Below are 25,296 nucleotides of genomic sequence, written 5' to 3'. Positions count from 1 at the left end.
ATGGAAATGAGTTTACTGCAAGCCTTTCTAAAACTTGATGATGCCTTGGGAGGATACAGTCTCCTCTGCCCTCCAGAAATTGTGCTTAATTCAAATTAAAATGTGATGTAGGGTCATTTCTAAATCAGGAGCACAGCAACTGGCTTCTCCCTTTGTGCTTCGTTTTGTTTGGAGGGTTTAGATGTTTTGTTTGCTTTGTTATTAATTTTTGGTTAGCGTGCAGGGAAATGGATTTTGTGACACAGACATCTCATTATTTGTTCTTATTCTCCCCTCCCCCATAGCCCTCCTCCCATCCCCCTCTTGCTACTTCTCTTCCTTCCTCCCGAGAGTCCCCTTCCCTGCTTCCTGTGAGATGTGGTTCCACATGTTTTGCAACCCTTATGCAGATTCAGGCGGTCGTCCGCGGTAGCCTGCGAGCGCAGGCACTGGCCGCTCATCCTTTACTGCACGGGGTAACTACTTCTCCAAGGTCGGCTGCAGACAGGGAGGGGATTTTTCCGATTGAGGAGAGCGTGCGTGCGGTACCTTCCCCTCCTACGAGGAAGTAGGTGAACGCTGTCAGGGTCGCACCGCCCTAGGGCTTGCGCCTGGACTTCGTCCCTCCCAGATATCCCAGCCAGCGAGCAATTGCTCTGACCGCAGCCGGAGCCAATGGCAAAAACCGTCCTGAAGCCCGGCCCCGCGGAAGGAACGGTTTCAGAGTTGTTTGTTTCTCTTTGATAGAGGGACTCTGCCTTGTTCTGGCTTTTACTCTGTGCGTGACCAGACAACCTCCAGAAGCTGTTTAAGGCGAGGAACGAGAACACCGGGCAGCCAGAAGGATGAAGTATCTGCTTGACTTTATTCTGATGCTGCCCTTGCTCATCGTCTTCTGCATAGAGTCTTTCATCAAGCTTTTTGTTCCCAAGAAGAAAAAATCAGTCTCCGGAGAGATTGTCCTGATCACTGGAGCTGGTCATGGAATTGGAAGACTGACTGCCTACGAATTTGCCAAACTTAAAACCAAATTGGTTCTCTGGGATATCAATAAGGTAACAGCGCTCCCTCGGTGCCCTTTCTTTGTGGAGTTTCACTCTGGGGACAGGTCTACACTTCGCAAACAACCACCCTCGACAGCTCTCGGTAAAGAATGTGGAGCTTTTAGATGTTACTGATATTTCTCAGATTTCGGGAGAGGCATGAATTGGTATCTGTAAGACCACACCATGAATGGACCTATGGGCTGATAAGAATCTTGGTTACCTCCCATCGCTACATTAACTCTGTAAATTGCCTGTAATCTCGCCCTACTGACCCTCATAAGCTTTTTTAAAAATGCAGCAGTTTTAGGTTGTATTCTAAAAGTCAGATCTGTGTATCTGTTAAGTCTCTTTCACAGTTACTGAGATGAATCCTGAAATGATACCCTATAGAAATCACCGTTTCGCGGCCATAGTTACTGACTTAAGTCACTTTGTAGAAAAAATAATAAAAAGAGAAAGATTTCGGTGTGGTTCCCCTGGACCTGCAGGTAGAGGTGTGTGAGGGAAGTTGGCAGGACATGGCAGTGAAGATTTAATTTTAGTATTTGAAGGCACCCAGTGGCCTAACCTGCCACTCATCACACAGTGTGTACATCCAGTTATGCAAACGAGAAGCCAAGGTTCATGAGGTCAAATGAGAGCTCACTCAGGAGTGGTTGAGATAGCAAGCAACAAATTCTCCCTGGGTATCTACTGCCTAGATGTTAAGACCACATGGTAAACAAGAGTATGAGTTCAGCAATGGCCTTTAACAACAGAGAAACTGCAGGCTGTTTAGAAGAGCTGGTACTAGAGCAGTTAAATGCTCAGCATAGTGAAGAATCAACCAGGCCTTGGAATTCTCCTGTGTTTGTTATTAGAAAGAAATCTGGTAAATAGAGAATGGTAACAGAACTAAGAGTAATTGACAAGGTAATTAATTCAGCCAATGGGCCCTCTACAATCTGGAATTCCTCTGCCTACTCTGTTACCTAAAGGATGGCCTCTTAAAGTTATCGATTTAAAAGACTGTTTCTTTTCAATACCCTTACAAGAAAAAGATAGAGAAAGATTTGCCTTCACGATGCCTACTTATAATAATTCTCAGCTGGTTAAGAGATATCAATGGAGGGTTCTCCCACAGGGAAATATTAAATAGCCCGACCCTGTGCCAATATTTTGTATAACAGCCATTGGAATTAATATGTAAACAATTCCCTAAATCTATAATTTATCATTACATGGAGGATATTTTACTAGCCGATTCAAATGCAGATACTTTAGGAAGAATGTTTGAAGAAGTAAAGAAAATTTTGCCTTGTTGGGGATTACAAATTACTCTTGAAAAGATACAAAGAGGAGATTCTATTAATTATTTAGGATATAAAATAGGTCCACAAAAATTTAGACCCCAAAAGGTACAAATTATGGACTCTTTTTTTTTTTTTTTTCCCCTGACGGGGTTTCTCTGTGTAGTTTTTGGTGCCTGTCCTGGATCCCACTCTGTATACCAGGCTGGCCTCAAACTCACAGAGATCTGCCTGGCTATGCCTCCCGAGTACTGGGATTAAAGGTGTGCACCACTACCACCCGGCCGATTATGGACTCTTAATGACTTTCAAAGATTATTCAGGGACATTTCCCATCTATGGACTGTTGTTGGGGTAAAAAATGATGAACTGAGTAATTTGTTCAAAACCTTAGAAGGTGACAAGGACTTAAATAGTCCAAGAGAATTATCAGCTGAAGCTGAGAGAGAATTGGCCTTGGTAGAAAAGAAAGTGCATGAAGGGCATGTGGATGGTATGGATCCAAAGCTTGATTGCATTTTGGTTATTTTACGCTCTAGGCATTCTCCTACAGGAATTTTAATGCAGAGGGAAGATATTATATTGGAATAGATATTTCTACTATATAAACAGAGTAAAAAATTAAAAACATATGTGGAAAATATCTCTGAGTAGGTTTTAAAAGGAAAATTGAGACTTTGTCAATTAGCAGGAATAGACCCAGCAGAAATTGTAGTACCTTTAACTAAGGATGACATTGACAAATTATAGGCAGAAAGTGAACCTTGGCAAAGAGCTTGCAGTAATTTTTTGGAGAGATTAACAGCAAATATCCCAAAAGCAATAGAATTCAACTTATAAAGAGAACTGATTGGATTCTGCCTCGCATTATATGGGAAACACCCATATCTGGAGCTTGTATATCTTATACAGATGCAAACAAACAAGGAAAGGCAGGCTACAAATCAGAAAATTTAAGTAAAGTGGTTCAAAGTCCTTATAATTCAGTTCAAAAATCAGAATTATATGCTATTCTGATGGTATTAATGGATTTTTCAGAACCTCTCAACATAGTTACTGACTCTCAGTATGCTGAAAGAGTAGTATTACATATTGAGACTGCAGAATTTATCCCTGATGAGTCAGAATTAACTTTACTATTTATTCAGTTATAAGATATAATCAGGAATAGGAATCATCCCTTATGTATAACTCACATCCAATCCCATACGGGTCTGCCAGGCCCTCTAGCACAAGGTAATGGCAAGATTGGTAAACTATTATTAGGAAATGTGCTGAAGACCTCAGAATTTCATAAAAAACATTGTGTCAATAGTAAGGGTTTAAAAAGGATTTTTCCATAACCTGGCAACAAGCCAAGAAAAAATGTCCTACTTGTTCTTTTTACAATCAAACTCCAATACCAGCAGGATGTAACTCAAAGGGCACCCAGAAGAATCAAATCTGGCAGATGGATGTGTTTCATTTTACAGAATTTGGAAAACTGAAATATGTACACCACATCATTGATACCTATTCAGGATTTCAGTGGGCAACTGCTCTGAGTTCCAAAAAGGCTGATTCTGTAATCATGCATTTGCTAGAAGTTATGGCCATCATGGCTATACCTGCACAAATTAAAACTGACAATGCTCCAGCATATGTCTCTGTTAAAATGAAACAGTTTTTTGCTTATTACAATATAAAGCATATTACAGGTATACCACATAATCCTACAGGCCAAGCAGTCATAGAAAGATCAAACAGAACTCTAAAGGATATGCTAAATAAACAGAAAGGGATAACAAAACACCCCAGAAATAGATTACATAATGCTCTATTAACTTTGATTTTTCTCAGTGCTAATGAGAAAGGAACAACACATACTCACAGCATACAGAAAGACATCCCCTAGCAGGGTCCCTCAGTGTGGTGGAGAAAACAGACATTAGGTATTTACACAATGAAAGAAAGCTACAAACTGGGCCAGCATAGGCCAGCTAGCTGAGGCCCGCATGACTGTATGGTCAGACACATAATGGGCTCTTTGCCCGTTGGGTTGAGAGACTTGACTTCCCAGACCTTCAGTTTTCTGCACAAATCTATGAAATAGCAGTATCAGGCTTAGAAGGCCAGGGAGATGAGAAGCCAGTGTGTGAGATAATTCAGCCGTGTGTCTAGCAGATGGTAAGCAAACGAGTACAAAATTTTATTCTTTAACAAAGAGTGACTTGGGCTGATGACTTCCAACTTCTAGCACTGGTGAGCAGCATTTTCTCAGAAGTGTGTTTATCCAATGAGTGTTTATTGACATACTCTGTCTACCAGACAGTGGTCTAATATAGAACTATAGACAAACTGTACAATAAAATATACAATTGGGTGGCATTAAATAGAAAGAAAACAATAAATGTGAAAGGAGCTAGTGGGGACGACAGATTGCCAATTACATATAGGTGGCCATGGAAGGAAGGCCTCAGTAGATGGAGACATGAGAGACCGAGGTTGTCGCTTGGTTTCGACAGTACTTTCCTAGCATGCACAAGGTCCTGGCTCAGTCCCCAGCACCAACACACACAAACGCATGGAGACAGCTGCCTTGACAGGGCTCAGCAAATGTGAAGCCTGGAACAGAGTGAAGAGAAGAAGAGTGTAGGATCTGGATCAAGGTCTGAGCTGGTAATGGAGATAGAAAGCTCTCATCCCTCATAGCTGTTCAGCTTTTAAACTATTCCTGGTCTGAATCAAGAAGTGCTCTGGGTGGCTAACCCACTTGATTCCAAACATTTAGTATGGAAACAGAAATGTAGAATATTATGTTGGTGCTGTTTAGATGGTCATAGTTTGGTGGGCGAACTGGGTTAAATAAAAGGGTGGAGTGAACAGTGTCTCTCTGTGAGTCCAATGCACACAGTCGGAGGAACTTCAGACGGCTGTTGGTTGTTTAGCAATGGTGAGCAACGGCTGTGCCCACGCTTCGTTGCCTGTTTTATCTGCTTCAACTTCTCACTCTGACTTGTGGGCTGCACACAATGTTTTAGTTCGGCCTCTCCATGCCTTCTAACATACTTAGGTTAATTGTAACAATACAACCAAAACACGGAATCTGTGGTAACAAATGCACAGATAAGTGCAAGACTTTGAGAGAGAAACCCTGGGGAGACAACTTGGTTGATAAAGTGCATGAGGACCCAAGTTTGGAACACCAGTGCCCATTTAAAAATCCAAGTGCAAGGGCCGGGGCCTATAAGGACCGTCCCTGAGTGGGGAGCCTGGAGGACCTAGGGACCTGCTGGCAAGCCAGCCTAGTGGACTTGGTGAAGGCCAGGCTCAGTGAGAAACCCTGTTTCAAAAAACTAAGATGGAAAATGATTAAAATAAATTGTTGACCTCTGGCTTCTATGTGCATGTATATTGCTCATACAAGTGTGCACATGTGAATATGTACACATACATATACCACACACATGAATGCATACACATTCGTACAATGCATGTGCACACAGACACACACACAGAGGAGCTTGTCTTTGTATGTTGGCTGAAGTGTGGGGTGCAGTTGATTGGAAAATGATGTTTCTAATTTCCTTTACTGTTCGTATCCCTATGATGTAACTGATCTGATGTTTTTACTGATCTTGTCCAAATACTGTCCTGTTTTGACATTGGGCTATGGTATATTTTAGTACAAATATTTAGGGAAAAACACTAATTGAAGTCATCAGAGAAACAAATTCTTCCACTAACCAAAAAAAAAAAATTCTGCTAGTTTAAATTTTATTTTTGTAATATGCTACTAAAAAATTAAAAAGAGGAACGTGACTCATGATATTTTTGGAGACCTAAGGCCAGGAGCCCCACCCAGTTCATGGTGTCTGGGGAGCTTTTTATTGTGTATACTTTGGTTTTGACCCCTGAAGGCAGTGGAGAGTTTGGAGATAACTTGGGGTCAAGGAGACTGGAGAGGAGGCGTGGAAGGAGGAGTGAAGGAGGCAGGCTGTGGTGACAGAGGTTGTGAGCACTCAGGTAAGACTGGAGTTTCAGTGACCAGCTGTGGTCACAGAGGTTGTGAGCACTCAGGTAAGACTGGAGTTTCAGTGACCAGCTGTGGTCACAGAGGTTGTGCCCAACACTGAAGACCAGTGAGCTTACGAGGTTAGTTATTTAAGCAACCCACCTTGTATTTTAGCGTGACGTCTTCTTACTTGATCCTCAGCTTTTGAGTGATGTGTTCCCATCGTCCACGCTGTTCTCTTCCTCTCTTTGGGCTTTTTCTAGAACGGCATCGAGGAGACAGCTGCGAAGTGCCGGGAACTGGGTGCCCAGGCCCATCCCTTCGTGGTGGACTGCAGCAAGCGGGAAGAGATTTACAGCGCTGCGAAAAAGGTGAAATTCTACCTGTAGTTAGAAGTACGTCGGGCGGGGTGGGGAAGGCGAGGAACTGTGCTGGAGATGACCACATTTACTCCTTACACAAAGTAACTGAGAAACACTGTGGTTTGTACTTCCCAAGACTGTGTGTCTGCCTAGTGACAGACCTGCAGTTACACCACGCGACTGAGAGGCTCAGACATCCGTGTGCTCTGCAGCCTGCTACAGAGCTTACTGAAAATACACACGCCTGGGGAAGGAGAGATGCCTCGGTAGGTAAGGCAGGTGGCTCAGTGGGTAGGCATGCTTGCTGCACGAGGGTGACAAGCATCCATGTGCAAAACAGCCGCATGTGCCTAAGGCTTTCTGACCGCCAGCCTAGCTTGGGAAGAAAGCAGAGGACGATAGAGCAGGACACCCAGAGTCCTCCTCTGGCCTCAGTGTGTGTACGTAGGAGCATGCACCTACGTGTATACTACACACATCACATACACTACACACACACACACACACACACACACACACACATACATGTCTGTGTGTATATTATGCATATATATTTGAGGGAGCTTTGAGGGGTACTGTGTGGCGAAGTACTTGCTCAGCAAGTACGAGGCCTAGGTATCAATCTCCAGAAAAGAAAAAGCAAGGTGTGTGTGTGTGTGTGTGTGTGTGTGTGTGTGTATTTTACACATAGAAATAGACATACACACGTACGCTTTGTCAGCTTCACCCCCAGTGGTTTTCTTTCAGAAGTTGTAGAGCAGAGTCCAGGAACTTAACATTCAGCACCCTGTACGCCCTTCCCTCCCCCACGGTCTGATGCAGTTGAATGTCCCTGACTGACTCTTGCCGACATTGACAGTGTCTTCTGCCTCTAGTCAAAGACGTGGGAGTGAAACTTACTCTGTATTGGGTTTTGTTTGCATTGTAGGTTGATCTATTCCTACAAGGGCTGCTGCCCTCCTCTCCCTACAACTGAAATGTTCTTTGTATGAAATGTGTTCCCATTTGTACCAGTGAAGAAAGGTCATGAGAAAAACAGGCAAATTCTTTAAAATATGCCTTACTAGGCCTCTCCCTCAGCTAATCTGGTTTGGTGGACACAAAGATCCTGACTCAACCAGGCTGAGAGCATCTTCATTTAGATTTAGATATGGTTAAATTTTTCCTTCTATTTTTAAATAGTTTAGTTTTTTTGATTTTTTAAAAAAAATTTTGACATCATAATATAAGTACATCATTTCTCCCTTCCCTTTCCTCCTTCCATACCCGCCCCCCATACACCCCTCTTTGGTCTCTTTCAAATTCATGGCCTCCTTTTTCACTAATTGTTGTATGTATGTATATATGTATGTATACAACCTGTTCAGTCTGAATACTGTTACTTGTATGTATGTTTTCAGGGCTGAACATTTGCTATTGAATAACCAGTTGGTATGTTCTTGCCTGGGGAAGACCACTTCTCCCCTTCTCAGCATTCCTCAGTTGTCTATAGTGTCTTTTCTGCAGGGCTGAGGTCTCATGGGCTGTTCCCCATCCACCTTGGCTTGTGTATTGTTGCTGCCCTTGTTCAGATCATGTTTGGCAGTCGTGTTGGTGAGACATGTTGGTGTAGCACCTGACATCACTAGGAGACACAATCTCACAGCAAACTCGCAGATCCTCTGACACTTACAATCTTCCTGCCCCCTCTTCCAGTGTTCCCTGGGTGTCAGGTGCAGGATAGTTTTGTAGATGTGTCTGTTATGACTAGGCTCTACAGTTCTGCATTTTGACTAGTTGTGGGTTTCTGCAATGGTCTCTCTCTGTTGCAAAGAGAAGTTTCCTTGATGAGTGGTGAGAACTACTTACCTGTGAGCATAAGGACAAATGTTTAGAATGTAGTTAGGGACTGTGCTGGTTCAGTAGAATGGTGGTTGTAGGTCCTCTAAGATCCATGACTTTACTACCCCTGAGTAGTTGGCTCAGTTTCCAGTACAAGGCATGATTTCCCTCTTGCTGAGCAGGTCTTTAGTCCAATTAGAGAGGTGTTGGTTACTGTCTTAGTTAGGGTTGCTGTTGCAGTGATGAAATACCATGACCAAAAACAACTTGGGGAGGAAAGGGTTTATTTCACTCACACTTACACGTAACAGTTCATCACGAAAAGCAGTCAGGACAGGAACTCACACAGGACAGGAACCTGGAGGCAGGAGTTGATGCAGAGGCCATGGAGGGGTGCTTATCATGGCTTGCTCAGTCTGCTTTCTTATAGAACCCAGGACCACCAGCCCAGGGATGGCACCACAATGGACTGGGCCCTTGCCCATTGATCACTAATAAAGAAAATGCCTCACAGCCCATTCTTCTGGAGACATTTTCTCATTTGAAGTTCCCCTCTCTCTGATAACTCTAGCTTGTATGGCACCTTCTGGTACCATGGACGATAGTCTTCAGGGAGGAGTCATTCAAGTCAGTTCCAGTTCAGGGGTCTCTGGCCATGTATCTGAAGTCCATAGTGTCTTCAGCAAAAAGGACTTGCCTTCCACCTCCACAGGGCAACCATGAGCAATAACAATAGGCTATATGTTTTTGGAGTCTCTTGGAGAACCTGACCAACTCACAAGAGGACTTCTCATGTCTGTTGTTGGAGATTTTGTTAGGTAGTCTTTGGCACATTGTCAGCACAGATGAACAAAATCCATTTAAACTATGTATTTATACACAGGCTTACATGTATTAAAGGTTTCTTTGTTTGTTGTTGTTCTCGATTTTTGTTTGTTTGATTTGGTTTGGGTTGGGTTTTTTGAGACAGAGTTTCTTTCTGTAGCCCTGGTTGTGCTGGAACTCTGTAGATCAGGCTGGCCTTGAGCTCAGAGATCTGCCTGCCTCTGCCTCCCGAGTGCTGGGATTAAAGGTGTGTGCTACAACTCCTGGCTTTTTTGGTTTTTTGTTTGTTTGTTTTAAGTAAATAGTTGATGATGGATGTGATTCCTTGTGACTTTTGCAGACATCTTTATTGTTACTTTGCCCTCTTCCTTAGGTATTTATCTCCCTCCCTAATTTGAGCTCCTCTTCCCACTTCTCCGACCAGATCAGTTATACCCTACTATTCCCTTCTTGATTGATCCCCAACACACCTACCCTGGCAACTGTCCCTTTTTACTTTCCTGGGTTTTTCAGTTACTAAAGGATATGTACTCAATCTGAAGATTTGGAGCTAGGAGCCCCAATGAGAGAGAACAATCGACATTTTTCTTTCTGGGTCTGGGTTACTGCAGATGGAAGTTTCTCTGTGTCTCACCCGGTCCAGCAGCCACTCGGTCCCAAGTAAACATACAGAGGCTTATATCAATTACAAACTGTATGGCCTATGGCTCAGGCTTCTTGCTACCCAGCTCTTACACCTTAACTCACCCCGTTCCTATTAATCTATGTTTTGCCACATGGCTTCATGACATTACCTGTTCTTTTACATCTTGCTTCTCCTGGTGGCGGCTTGCAGCATCTGCTCTAACTCCACCTTTCTCCTCTCTCTATCGCTCTTGGATTTCCCACCTGGCTCTATCCTGACCTGCCATAGGCCACTGTGGCTTTATTAACCAATGGGAGCAACGCATATTCACAGCGTACAGAAAGACATCTCATAGCAGGTTACCTCATTCATTATGATCCTTTCTAGTTCCATCCATTTACCTGCAGATTTCATGATGTCATCTTTCTTTACAGTTGAATGGTATTCCACGGTGTATATGTACCCCATTTTCATTACACATTGGCTGGTTATTTCCATTTCCCAGCTATTGTGAACAGAGTGCCAATAAACATGGCTGCTCAAGTACCTGTGAAGTAGGATGTCAAGTCCTTCGGGCACATACCAAGGAGTGGTGTAGCTGGGTCATGTGGTAGGTTTGTTTTAGCTGTTGTGAATTCTCTACTCCAGTTTCCGTAGTGGCTGCCTCAGTTACATTCCGACCAATAGTGAGTGAGGATTCCTTTTCCCCTGCATCCCCTCCAGCTTTGTTTTGTTGGCCATTGCTGTTCTGACTGGAGTAAGATGGAATCTTAACGTTGTTTTGATTTGCGTTTCCCTAATTGCTAGGAATGATGAGCATTTCTTAAAAGTATTTCTTAGCCAAATTTTCTTCATTTGGAACCTCTCTGTTCAGGTCTCAGGCCCATTTTTTTTGAATGGGTCATTTGTGCGGTGGTTTGAATAAGAATGGCCCCCATAGGCTCATGTATTTGATTGCTAAGTCACCAGGGAGTGGCACTCTTTGAAAGGATTAGAGGGATTAAGAAGAGTGGGCTTATTGGAAGAAGTGTGCCAATAGGGTGAGCTCTGAGGTTTCAAAAGCCCATGCCACACCCAGAGTCTCTCTCTCTTGCCTGTGGATCAGGATGTAGCTCTCAGCTACTGCCCTGCCACCTACATGCATGCTGCCATGCTCCAACCGTGATGCTAATGGACTAAACCTATGAAACTGTAGGTAAGACCCCAATTAAATGCTTTCTTTCAAGAGATATCTTGACAGAGTGAACCATTAAGGGGTTAGGGAGAAATCTGAAACTAGAGAAATCCCCAGGAACTCACAAGAATGTACCCAGCTGAGACTCATAGCAGTGGTGGACAGGGTGATTGAACTAGCCTTCCACTGTTCTCAGATTGGTGTCTACCCTAATTGTCATCATAGAACCTATATCCAGTGATTGATGGAAGCAGATGCAGAGACCCACAGCCAAGCACTTGGCCAAGATCCTGGACTTTAGTTTAAGGGGGGGGGGGGGTTGCGTCAGGATCATGATGGGAAAAACCACTGAGATAACTGATCCAAGCTATTGGGAGCTCATGGACTCTGGACTGACAGCTGGGGAGCCTGCATGGGACTGCATTAGGCCCTCTGAATGTGGGTGACAGTAGCGTGGCTTGATGTGTTTGGGGGTCCCCTGGCAACGAGACCAGGACTTATCCCAGGTACATGAACTGGCTTTTTTGAGGGTGGGATGGGGGGAGGTGGGGGTTAGTGGAAGAAGGGGAGGGAAGGGGAACAGGGATTAGTATGTAAAATGAAAAAATAAATTAATAAAACAGATAATAATTCAATGCTCTCCTTCGTAAGAGTTGCCTTCATCATGGTGTCTCCTCACAGCAGTAGAACCGTGACGAAGACAGTTTGTCTCTTGATTCTTTGTTTGTTGAGTTCTTTATATATTTTGCATATTAATCCTCTGTCAGATGTGTAACTGGCAAAGGTTCTCTCCCACTCTGTGGGCCTCCTCTTCACTCAGCTGGTTATTTCTTCAGCTGTGCAGAAGCTTTTTAGTTTTATGAAGTTCCGCTTGTCAAATATTAGCCTTAGTTCTTGGGCAGACAGAATCCTATTTAGAAAATCATGTAGGGTTCCACCTATGATTTTTTTCCTAGCAGTTTCAGTGTTCCAGGTTTAGATCTTTGATCCATGTGGAGTTAGTTTTTGTGCAAGGTGATAGATATGGGTCTAATTTCATTCTTCTGCATATGGAATCCAGTTTTCCAGGCTCCATCTGTTGGAGATACTTTCTTTTTCCAGCTTTTGTTTTTTGGCTTCTTTGCCAAATATTGTGTGGCTGAAGGTATGTGTACTCAGGCTCGGGTCTTAGATTTTATTTGACTACTCTGGATGTCTGTTTCTATGCCCATACTGCATTGTTTTTATTACCATGGCCCTGTACTATAAACTTAATATCTGGAATCCTTCTAGCGTTGTTCTCTTTGTTCAGAATTATTTTGACTATCAGGGGCCTTTTTTGGTTCCATGTGAATTTTAGGATAGGTTTTTTTTTCCCCTGTGAAGAATGAGATGGGGATTTTGATTGGGATTGTATTGAATTTATAAATAGCTTTTGCTAGCATGATCGTTTTCACAATATTAATTCTACCAACCCATGAGCATGGCATGTCTGATGTCTTTTCATGTTCTAATATCTTTTCCATGTCTTTCTTCAGTGGTTTACAGTTTTCCTTGTAGAGAACCTTCACTTCTTTGGCTAAGTTTAATCATAGATATTTTATTTTCTTTGAGGCTATTGTGAATGGGAGTGTGTGAATGGGAGTGTGTCCATGATCTTCCCTCTGTGTGTTTGTTGTTAGTGTATAGAAAAGTTATTGATTTGTGCAGGTTGACTCTGTACCCTGCCACATGGCTGAATTTATCATCTCTAGACGTTTTCTGGTACAGTTTTGTAACGCGTACTATCATGTCAACTAGGAACTAGGGACAGTGTGACTTCTTTCCCTGTTTGTGTCCCTTTAGTTTTCTTCTCTTGCCTTACTGTTCAGCTAGTGCTTCAAGCACATTATTGAGAAGAAATCAGATTAGTAGACAGCCCTGTCTCATTCCTGACTTTAGAGGGATTGCTTCGAGCTTTTCTCCATTTATGATGACATCGGCTGTGGGTTTCTCATGTATGGTTTTTGTTATGTTGAGGTATGAACCCTTCAGCCCTACATTCTCCAGGACTTTTATCATGAAGGTATGTTGGATCTTGTCAAAGGCTTTTTTCTTCATATGTTGAGATGATCATATGGTTTTTGTTGTTGTCAATTTATGAGTTTATTACATTTAGTGAAGTATATACGTTTCAGGGAGAAAGCCAACTTAGTCATGGTGGGTAATCTTTCTGTATTCCTTTTATTTTTAACTGAGCATTTTTAAGTTTATGCTCATCAGGGATGTTGGACTGTAGTTCTCTCTCTCTCTCTCTCTCTCTCTCTCTCTCTCTCTCTCTCTCTCTCCCTCTCTCTCTCTCTCTCTCTCTCTGTCTTTCCCTTGGTTTGGTCTTCAAGTGATACTGATTTCATAGAAAGCTTGGGAGTGCTCCTTAATGTTTCTGTTCTTTTGAATAGTTTAAGAAGGATTGGCTGCTGATCTTCTTTGACAGATTGGTAGAATTCTGCTGTGAATCCATTTGGCCCTGGCATGTTTTTTTTGTTTGTTTGTTTGTTTTTGTTTTGTTTTGTGTTTTTGTTTTGTTTTGATTTTTAGTTGAAAGGATTTTTATTATTTCAATCTCCTCATTTGTTGTGTGTCTGTTTAGGTTGTTGATTTCTTGATTTAATTTGGCTGAATCTAGAAATTCATCTTTTTTTTTTTCAGATTTTCAAAAACAGCTTAATGGTATACAGGTTTCTAAAAATATTCCCTTATAATATTCTGACTTTCTTTGGTATCTGTTGTAATTATTTCTGATTTTGTTAATTTGGGTCTTCTCTTTCTTTCTTTTGGTTTGTTGAGCCAAGGGTCTATCAATCTTGTTTATTGTCTCAAAAAAAAAAGCCGCTCTTAGATTTGTTGGTTCTTTGTATTACGTGTTGTTGTTATCGTTTCTGTTTCTTTGATTCCCACTGTGATTTGTTTTTCTTCCCATTGACTGGGTTTGGATTTGGTTTGTTCTTGTTTTTCCAAATTTTTGAGTTGTATCATTAAGTCATTTATTTATGCTCTTTCTGATTTTTTAATTTAGTCACTTAGAGCTATACATTTCCCCTCATAGGACTACTTTCAATTTGTACCTGAGGTTTTGTTGTGTTGTGTTTTCATTTCATTTAGTTCTAGGAAATTTTTTATTTTTCTGAGGCTCATTCATCACTCAGTAATGTGCTGTTTAACCTCCGTGAGTTTGTGTATTTACTAAAGATTTTTGGCTGTAAATTTTAAGTTTTGTTTCTTTTTGGTCAGATGGGATACAAGGAGTGATTTCTCTTTTTGAATTTTTAAAGATTTATTTTGTGCCCCAGGATGTGGTCCAATTTAGACAAGTTTCCATTTGCTGCCGAGTAGAATGTATATTCTTTGGTGTTTAGTTGGAATGTTCTGTAGGTATTTGTTAGGTCCATTTGATGTATGATATAATTAATTCTGGTGTTTCTCTGTTTAGTTTTTGTTCAGATGACCTATTAGAGAAAGTGGGGTATTGAAATCCTTTACTATTATTGGACTGATATTAATCTGTGTCTTTAAATCTAGTAGTAGTAGTTCTGTTTGTTTGTTATGAAATTGGGTGCCCCAGAGTTTGGTGCCTGTATGTTTAAGATACTAATGTCTCCTTGGTAAACTGTTCCTTTGATTAAAGTGATGTGTCCCTCCTTCTCTCTTCCAGTTAGTTTTAGTTTGAAGTCTGTTTTGTCAGATAATAGGATAACCTCTCTACCTACTGAGTCCAGTGGACTGTAGACTAGGATGCTATGCCATGGAGCTGGTGGTTATGACCAAATGAGTTAGCCATGTGACCACCTAGCCAACTGAACCGTCAGCTTGCTTTCTTTACTAAGACATTTGCAAATTTGGCAGCATTCCCATCCTGTGGAAAAAAGACAGTGAAAAATAAAAACATCTTTTGTTTTTTTAAAGCATCTGTAGAAAAAATTACTAGAACTGTTACATTTAAGAAACTACTCGGGCTGGAGAGATGGCTCAGAGGTTAAGAGTACTGACTGCTCTTCCAGAGGTCCTGAGTTCAATTCCCAGCACCCACATAGTGGCTCACATCCATCTGTAATGAGATCTGGCGCCCTCTTCTGGCCTGCAGACATTCATGCAGGCAGAACACTGTATACCTAATTAGTAAATCTTAAAAAGAAAGAAGGAAAGGAAGAAAGAAAGAAACTACTCCATTTGCTGGGCCTAAGATGTAAGATTATAGATTCAAACCCACAATGTCCTAGATAATTAATTGGGTTATTTAACAGGAGAAAAAAAAACTATTTGTAGCGACACAAAATTGTCATGTTTTACTAGATAAATACACTAAACATATATGCTCCAAATAAATATTTTTAAAGAAGGAAAAGTTGATAGTGTTTGAGAAAACAATAATTTTATGGCATTGCTAATAATTTTCATACTGTGCTCTAGGGACAGGAGTGTTGATATCGTAGATGAAGGACCAAATACTGTTACTCAGCCCTTACTGCCTTAATCGCACCCTGATATGATTCAGTCCTGACCATGAGACTTTGGCATGTCCACAGAAGCTTCCCTGGGCAGTGCTGAACCTTTATTCCCTAGCAGCCTTTCTGTGTGAGGTTCTTTGTGGAGATCTGGAAGAGTCCGGGTTCTACCCTTTAATAGCCTAAACCATTCTATTGGTTCCTGTTTCTTAACTTTAAAAATAGGCCAACAAGAGTCCTTGCCTTGAAGTATTACGGAGAACATTAAATACAAAGAAGAATGAACTAATCCTAAATGCACAACCGAGCAAAGGCTTCCAACAGGCTCTTTGCCACTTTTCAGTCCCCCAGCATCACCTTGGCACTACCCCGATAATGGCAACTTGGTTCGGAGAAGTCGGCTCTTGCTTAGAGCCTAACGTGCAGCACAGAGCTGTCCGACTCTAGGGTCTGTGCAGTCAGGAAGCTTAACTACTCACAGGCTGAAACAAAAGCTGTTCTATGACCCTTGCCCTGCTAGGCCTGCTAGAGCCATGGTGCTCCCATGCTATGAAAAGGAGTTTCAACTCCAAGAGTCTGTGAGCGTCTGTTTACAGGTGCTATCAGTGATTACAGCAGAACCCAGAAGATGTAGCAATCCCACGGAAAAACGTATCACCAGAGGTTCAGCCTTCACTGCTCAAAGGGAGCCTTGTACAGCCCTTGGCAGCCAGCCCTGTTATTAGGGTTGTACTTTCTCAACTGAAATCATTTTACCCATAGCTGCAATAACCTTTGAAATTTGGCTTCAGTGGCTTATATAAGCCCTCTCTTATAATCACTTTAGTTTCTCAAATGTTCTTCCTGTTGAACTAATACCACAGAGAGAAGCTAATTATCAAGAGGAAACACTTACATGTTAGAAACCATGCATGTGTAATTTTTTTGTTGGTGCTTTTGTTTTGATTTGAGACAGACTATGCAGTCCTGGCCTAGAACTCTTTATGTATATCATATTATACTCAAACTCACAGAGATCTACCTGTCTCTGCCTTTAGAGTTTTGGAATTAAAGATGTATACTACCATGCCCAGCTATATATAATATTTAAATTATGTACCTCTGTAGCTTGAGTTTTCCTGCCTGGCCCACGGTCAGGGCAAATCTCTCTCACCTGCCAGTCCCTCAGTCGCTCAGACCCAACCAAGTAAACACAGAGACTTATATTGCTTACAAACTGTATGGCCGTGGTAGGCTTCTTGCTAACTTTTGTTACAGCTTAAATTAATCCATTTCTATAAATCTATACCTTGCCACATGGCTCGTGGCTTACCGGCATCTTCACATGCTGGTTGTCATCTTAGCGGCTGGCAGTGTCTCTGACTCAGCCTTCCACTTCCCAGCTTTATTCTCCTCCTTGTCCCGCCTATACTTCCTGCCTAGCCAATGGCCAATCAGTGTTTTATTAATTGACTAATCAGCAACACACTTGACATACAGAACATCCCACAGCACTTCTCCCCCCCCCTTTTTTTTTTTTTTCAAAAAGGAAGGTTTTAACCTTAAAGTAAAATTACATATAATTTGGGAATTTGGGCGTAGCTTCTCTTACTACTTCCTGCTGGAGGGTGGCGATGTATCTTATGGGGACACAAAGAAAATTTTAGGATTATGGAATAGTCCGTGAGGTTGTATTGTCTGAGCCAGTCGCCTTGAAACGGTTCTGGATGTTGGATCATCTGGGCCATGGTGTCATCGGAGACCTTTCAGGGGGTCTTGGCTGGTCAAACCTGATGTATCTTAATCTGGAACAAATCCATAGCCTTTGGCTTTCTGTGAGAACAAAAGCAGAGATTCCTTTCCAAGGCAACACATCCTTACATACAAATTTTGAAGTCAAGGTATTTTTAAAATATACATTTTGGCATAACTCAACATCTTTTGCGATCAAATGTTTTTCTGCAGTTACAAATCCCAAAGACAACACAATCCAGATTCTCTGTGTAATATTCATCTTCACGTGGCTTATTTTTTATATTAATTTTACTGTCTCTTTAAAGACTTTATTTTTTAAAACTATGTATTTGTTTCTATAACTGTATATATCACCTTTTTTGTCTCTTTCAAGCCTACGTATATTTTACACACATTGTAAACTATTACATCTGAATCTGTCTTATTGTGAATCTATTGCCTTAAACTGAAGCAGCTGTGGCTGCTGGCTCTGCCCACCTCAGCTTCCCAACATGGCTACATTTTCCACCAGCTCTGGGAACTATCGTGGGTCTATGCTTTTATCCAAGCAGCGTGTAGCCCAGAAACCTCTTGTTTTGTTTTGTACTAGCAAAGGCTAAATCCACCACGCAGCTTAATGTGCCACTTGCAGAGGCCTCATTCCTGCCAGTACCTCAAACCGGCAGCTGCCGCTCATTTGAGAGAGACAATTAGGAAGCTGTTTTTAGCTCCGTTTTAGAATCTTTTTTCTCAGTTATTAGGTGGAAACTCTGGCCACCACGTTGGACACCACTTGTAGCTAAAGTTTTCCTGCCTGGCCCACGGTCAGGGCAAATCTCTCTCACCTGCCAGTCCCACAGCCTCAGACCCGACCAAGTAAACACAGAGACTTATATTGGTTACAAACTGTATGGCCGTGGCAGGCTTCTTGCTAACTGTTCTTACAGCTTAAATTAATCCATTTCCATTAATCTATACCTTGCCACATGGCTCGTGGCTTACCGGCATCTTCACATGCTGGTTGTCATCTTAGCGGCTGGCAGTGTCTCTGACTCAGCCTTCCACTTCCCAGCTTTATTCTCCTCCTTGTCCCGCCTACACTTCCTGCCTGGCTACTGGCCAATCAGTGATTTATTTACTGAGCAATCAGCAACACACTTGACATACAGACCATCCCACAGCATACCTCATATATTTCCCTATTGAGATCTTCTCAGACTCCTCATAAGATCAAGAAAAGAATCTATAAACATATCCCTTGGACATAGGTATAAATGGATATGTATTGATGATATAATAATAATAGTAATAGTACATTATAATTTGTACCAGATAGCTGCTCATTTACATGCTGTTTCATTGTCCCCACAGTAATATAACGAGCTACATTCTTAACTCTATTCTAAGAGCAGCAATGGAAATTTATTTAAAGTCTAGACAGTGGCAGAGTCAAACTCACCTCAAGGCTAACCAAAACCCCTACTCCACACTCCTACGCCTTTGCCACCCACCAGAGAATGGCTGGTGGGCAACAGAACAAAATAATCATGACAAGAAGGAAACAGATGTGTTAACAGTGTAGCCAGTTTTACATAATTTCCTGTAACCTGTCCTAGAATCTGCTAATAAACTTAACTGATTTCTGCTTACCTTTAGAAGAAGCATTTCAAAATCAATGCTATTTATCCAAATATCTCTTTAGCCATAATCAACAGAGTAAAGCCAATAGACTAAATTTCGAAAGAATTCTAAATAGAGCTGCTTTGGATGTAAGTATATAATATGAGAAGGATCTTTTACCCCATGTTGGCACATAGGTAACAAAACTACTTTTTTTTCCATGCCTCGTAGATAAAAACATATGCTCTTTTAATAGTCAGTATATGCAAATCTACAGTCAAACCACTTAATGAATATAATTTTCTTTTTTATGAATAGAGTTTTTCTTTTGATGTTTAAGGTAAAGGAAGAAGTTGGAGATGTTAGCATTCTGGTAAATAACGCGGGCGTTGTCTACACTTCAGATCTGTTTGCTACGCAAGACGCTCAAATTGAGAAGACTTTCGAAGTCAATGTGCTTGCACACTTTTGGGTGAGTGTGATTTCTTTTACAAAATACTCAAAGATTAAGAGTTCATTTCTAGCCAGGCGGTGGTGGCGCACGCCTTTAATTCCAGCTCTCAGGAGGCAGAGCCAAGCGGATCTCTGTGAGTTCGAGGCCAGCTTGGTCTACAGAGCAAGAGCCAGGACAGGCATCAAAACTACACAGAGAAACCCCGTCTCGGAAAAAAAAAAAAAAAAAGGAGTTCATTTCTAATGATATGACTACATTTACCAACAGTTGCACCTTCCAAAATTAATAATGAAGTAAGTCATTGTAAGTTTCAGGTATTGTGTATGTTTTGAGTCTTCTGGCTGTTTAGTATCAAGGTCTCAGGTAGCACAGGCTGACCATAAACTCAATATATAGCTGAGGCTGGTTTGAACTCCTGATCCTCCTGCCCCTATCTTCAAAGTGTTGAGTTTGCAGGCATGCATCATCATGCCATGCTCGTAGGTTTTGATTCTATATTTGCACACATCATCTCTGTAATAGTATAGACATATGGAAAGGAAACAGAGGCCACCCAAGTCTTTGTCTATGATTCTGTAACAAGGGTGAGTGTGGTGTGCTTTCAAATTCTTGTGAGACTCAGGCCCTATATTATTTCCTGGCCTCAAAAGCTGCAGACTTTATCATGGAACTCACCATCCAAGGATACTAGTGTGTGTTTCTGAGGACTTCAAATAGTTCCAGACAGCCAGTTCATAAAAGAGCTCTTGGTAATTTCTTGAATGTGAGCTTGGAGTGACTGGTGCTGGTGGAAGTGCAGTGTGCTCTTAACACTGCTTTTCCCAAACCACTGATGTCTGTTTTTCTGTGTTTATGTTTGGTAAAATATAGTGCGTTATCTTATTTGTTTGTATATCCCCAGCACACAGGTGCTCAGTAAGTGTTTGGTATACAAATCAATTAGTAACCATTAGAAGGTTGGTCTTTGTGGTATTTTGAGATCATGATCAAATTATTGTCTAGTAATTTAATATTAAGTGTTAACCTTCTCGTACTCCAGTATATCATTCCTAGTCAATGTCTGAGATGGTAGAAAACATCAATGACAAGAGGTAAAGAGGTTAGAAATATGAGCAGTGAGCAGTTTAAGTGAGATGGGTTCTCAACATTCTGAGCTTCTCTTGTAGTTATTCTGATGTGATGTCCTGTCCATTGTCTGGGCTGTTGTGCTTGGCAGTAAGGTGCTTTCATTTATAACAGGAACAGTGTTTGGAGAGCATATCTTTGTTTCAAAGTATTCTCTATGAGCCTGTGAACCAGAAATAATATATATTTTTTTAAATAAAAATTATTTCTAGACCACAAAGGCATTTCTTCCAGAGATGATGAAGAACAATCACGGCCATATTGTCACCGTGGCGTCAGCAGCTGGGCACACGGTGGTTCCCTTCTTGCTGGCTTACTGGTATGTGAGTACTTTTCCTCCACTGACTTCTGTGCTTGACTTGTATGTTCTTACGTCTTATTATTTTGGTTATATCCTTGGAAACTTTTATGTAAGATGCACACATATATAAAAACAAATTACCCACCTACCTATTTATACTTATATCTGCATGTTTCCACACATCTATAGGTACATGTATGGATACATATTATTGTTTAGGCACTTAATCTTTCTTACCCTATCTAATGAGGACTATCATCATCATGATAATAGACTCAAGTTGCCCAAAGAGGAAGAGCTACGAAAAGTCTTGGGATTAACAGTATCATCAGCTGTTAAGCCCCTTTTCAGTTCACCTCAAAAGCTGTTCTGGAGGTCTCTGGAGTCAGTGGTCCATCTACGAGACAGTCACTTAAAACATTTCCCATGCCTTCTAGCAATAAGAAACAACAGAGTAATGCTTTTGCACCATGGAGATGGCAGTAAAATAGCTTACAAAGAGGAATGGCCATGTTTACAAGTGACGAGGTGTCATCTGTGATAACTGTAACCACAGAGCAGTGGGTAGACCTCTGTCTGAGCTAAAGCTCTGTGGTTTCTGAGCCTTTCAGACCCCTACTGGAGTCTCAGCTGTCAGCTTCGTCTGTGAGCCAGTCACAACCTTCACCCGTTTGGAGTCAGTCTTTCCCTGGACTGCCAGCCCCCAAATCGTGACCCAGAGACTTAATATTAATTATGAAGCTTGGCCTTACCTTAGGCTTGCCCCACTAGCTCTTGTAACTTAAATTAAGCTATGTGCTACCACATGGCTCGTGGCTTTTACCTCTCTTCTTACATGTCCTGCTTCTTCTGCATCCAACTGGCATCCCCACCTTTCCTTCCTCTCCGGGTCTTCTCTGTCCCCAGAAGTCCCTCTTCCTGCCTAGCTATTGGCTATTCAGCTCTCTATTAAACCAATCACCGTGACACATCTTCACACAATGTAAAGGGATATCTGCAACATTGTTTCAGTTTTGCTGAGCATCTGCTCAGGGCTGGAATTTTCGTAGACACTGAAGACCTCCACCAGCAGAAAGCCAGGTCATCAGATGTTGGTAACAAGCGGTTGACTGAGCCTGGATGCTTCTAAGTGAACACACTACTTTCTTTTTCCTTCTTTCTTTGTGCCTGCCTCTCTCTCTCTCTCTCTCTCTCTCTCTCTCTCTCTCTCTCTCTCTCTCTCTCTCTCTCCCTTCCTCCCTCCCTCCCTCCCTCCCTCTCTTTCTCCTTCTTTCCCTCCCTTCCTCCCTCTTTTTTTATTTCTTGAGACAGGGTCTCATGTGGCCAAGCCAGGGATGGTCTTGAACTCCTGATCTTGTGTTGACCTCCCAAGTCCTGGGCTTACAGGTGTGTGCCAGTGTGCCTAGTCTCTGCAGTGCTGGATCACACCCAGGGCCCTGTGCATGCCAGGTAAGCACTCTACACTGAGCTACAACCAGGCCCTGACACGGCCTTTTAATTGTAAAGCTTTTTAATAGCATAATAATAATGAAAAATGAATTACTTCCAAGTAGATGCATCCATTAAGAAATAACAATTTTTTTAAAAAAGCCACCACCCCTGGAGCCTCTTAGTGCTCTTCCTAGTTACCACCACAGACAACCACAAACCACCTGTAACAACACAGGTTAAATTTGCCTGTTTTTGATCTTTATGTAAGTGGAATCTAACTGTATTGGTGAGATGTGCCCACAATGCCATTAGTGGCTATTGTTTGATCATACATAGTTTTGTATCACGTGACTATACGGCAACATGTCTGCCTGTTCTAACGTTATGAACATCTGGGATGTTTCTAGGATAGGATTCTTATGGGTAATGATGTGAGCATTGACTACGCATTGACTGGCTTAGGACCTTAGGCTAAGTTGCTCACCTCTTCTGTGCTGAATTTTCCTCATCCATAACATAGTTTAATAACAGTATCTAATGTACCCACAACACAATGAACTTAGCACTGACTCTGGGATCCTGAGATTGCTCAGTAACTGGGGGGTACCTGCTGTAATGTCACTTCCACTTCCATATATTCACAAAAGACAATAGGGCCCCACCTCATGGCTCCCAGAATATGGCCACTGGAAACTGATTCTGTGTTCTCTAGTTGCTCTTTTTGGGATGAACGAAGGAAAGACAGAATTACTGGTTCTTTTCTCTGTAACCGGGCCCTCACCTGTCACTGTAGTTGGTTGTCACAGCAACAGAATTTCTTATAACTCTCTGACCGTCTTTCTCGGGAGAAAATTAGTCATACTTGAGAAGTTATAGCTGAACAGTTCCAATGATTAACATGAAATTACATAGTGACAAAACTGAATTTATAGTGAGGAAGAACAAAGCTTTTTTGATTCTTCCCTAAGATGATTTTTGATATTTGTTAAATGGTTTTTTATGGTATCTTGATTTTTTAATATAATATTTTATTAAGTCTTTGAGAATTTCACGCATTGTATTTTGATCATATTCACAGCCTCCCATTTCTCCCTCTAACTTCTCCCTGATCCACCCCCTTCCTTAAGTGAAAATAATAAAATAAAAATGAAAGGATATGACAGCTCCTAGGTATAGTGGAGGAGAAAGTTTATTATAGATGTGGGAGAGCATAGCCAGAGGCAGAGACATCTGGGAAAGTCCAGAGTGGACATGTGTAGTCAGAAGTTTTCCTGTGTCCAATGGCCGCTGGGTCCCAAATAAACACACAGAGGCTTATATTAATTACAAACTGTTTGGTCTATGGCTCAGGCTTATTGCTAGCTAGCTATTACATCTTAAATGAACCCATTTCTATTAATCTATGTATCGCCACATGTCTCGTGGCTTTACCTGAGTTCCACTACATCTTGCTTCTCAGGTGGTGGCTCACAGTGTCTCCTCTCACCCCGCCTTTCTTCTTCCTCCTGTCTTGGATTTCCTGCCTGGCTGTCTCCTGTGTTGCCAATAGGTCAAAGCAGCGTCTTTGTTAACCAATGGTAGCAACATATATCCACAGCATACAGAATGACCATCCCACAGCAGACATGACCCTTTGCTGTGTTAGGAGAAGGTGAAGGGAAAGGGTGAAGGGAGAGGATGGCTGATCAAGAGGGGCAGCCTGGGCCGAGAGACTGGCCGAGAGACTGGCATAGCCAAAGTGGCGGGATTATGTAGGGAAGGACAGCTGGGGGAAGGGCAGCCCCGCCCCTGGGCTGGAGAAGTTTAGGGTAGGGGCGAGGTATGCCAGCCATACCCTATAACAGGTAGGACTGAGGTATGCTGGGAGAACTTGGCAACCAAGTTCTGATATGTTAAATAGGCACCTAAGCTGTTTGTCCTGTGTTTAATCAGAGTTGATTTTTAAAAGAAAACAATTAACTTGGAAATATATTTTGTCAACACACATAGCCAGTATTGGAATACTCAGTAAAACTGACTGAACATTAGCTTACAATGAAATGTTGCTTAAAACATGACTGGAAGTCAGAAATAATAATCCTGACTATAGTGAAGAATAGAGGTAATGTTGCAAAGGGTAGGGGGTAGTCTACTCACTTTTAGGTTTCCTATATTCATATCTAGGTTCACCCTGAAGTTCAAACCTACTCTATGTTGATGCAACATTCCGAAAATCTCTCTTACATCCTCAGTGACTGGAACTTAGGGAGGACCTCACAGCCAGAGTGAACAACACACCTTGAAGTCACTTGAGTCTGTCATCCTTCTGTGGACTCAGCCTGTTTAACCTCCCTGTCTTCGTTGGGGTTACTATTCACTGTGATGAAACACCATGACCAAAGCAACATGGGGAGGAAAGGGTTTGTTTGACTTACACTTCCACATCACTGTTCATCACTGAAAGAAGTCAAGGCAGGAACTCAAACAGGCAGGAACCTGGAGGCAGGAGCTGATGCAGAGGCTGTGGAGGGGTGCTGCTTACTGGCTTGCTCCCTGTGGCTTACTCATCTTGCTGTGGTGTAGAACCCAGGACTACCTGCCCAGGGATGACACCACTAACTCTAGGCTGGTCCTCCCCCATCAATCACTAATTAAGAAAATGCCTTACAGACTTGCCTACAGCCCAATCTTATGGAGACATTTTTCTCAGCTGAGGCTCCCTCCTTCAATGACTCTAGCCGGTGTCAGGTTGACATAAAACTACCGGGTACACTGCCTTTAAGAGAACAGTGTACAACCAACCTTAGTATCCTTGGATTTTCCATGTAATCAACTTGTACAACCTAAGCTAATGCATAGCTGCAATCTTAACTCACTCTTCCATGTCCCTGATCCAGAGCAGTGCTTATGAATCATTTGCTGAAAGCAACAAATACAGAAGTGGAAAGCAGCTTCCTAAAATCTATCCTAAAGGCTGAAAACAACCATTTATGAACATGGTTGATTATCAATGATGTTTGTTATCTGGGTCAGTCAGGGTCAATCGGGATCAGTCGGAGCCAGTGACCTAATCCCTTGTAAATGTATGTTAAAGGTTT

General features: G+C 41.9%; 1 protein-coding gene across 1 annotated transcript in view; it reads left to right on the top strand.

Moving 5' to 3' along the window:
* The first annotated feature begins 559 nt into the window (after positions 1-559).
* The window catches only part of Hsd17b11 (hydroxysteroid 17-beta dehydrogenase 11), a 43,423-nt gene continuing 18,686 nt past the window's right edge, over positions 560-25,296 (top strand). The window contains exons 1-4 of the mRNA XM_059274863.1: positions 560-1,034; positions 6,572-6,679; positions 19,249-19,380; positions 20,700-20,806. Coding sequence (XP_059130846.1) covers positions 825-1,034; positions 6,572-6,679; positions 19,249-19,380; positions 20,700-20,806 — 557 coding nt within the window. The 5' untranslated portion in view covers positions 560-824. The remainder of the gene's footprint in view (positions 1,035-6,571; positions 6,680-19,248; positions 19,381-20,699; positions 20,807-25,296) is intronic.

Source organism: Peromyscus eremicus, chromosome 10 (assembly GCF_949786415.1).
Source record: "Peromyscus eremicus chromosome 10, PerEre_H2_v1, whole genome shotgun sequence".
NCBI lineage: Eukaryota > Metazoa > Chordata > Mammalia > Rodentia > Cricetidae > Peromyscus > Peromyscus eremicus.
The sequence above is the reverse complement of the archived record's forward strand: the minus strand, read 5'-3'. Positions and strand labels throughout refer to the sequence as shown.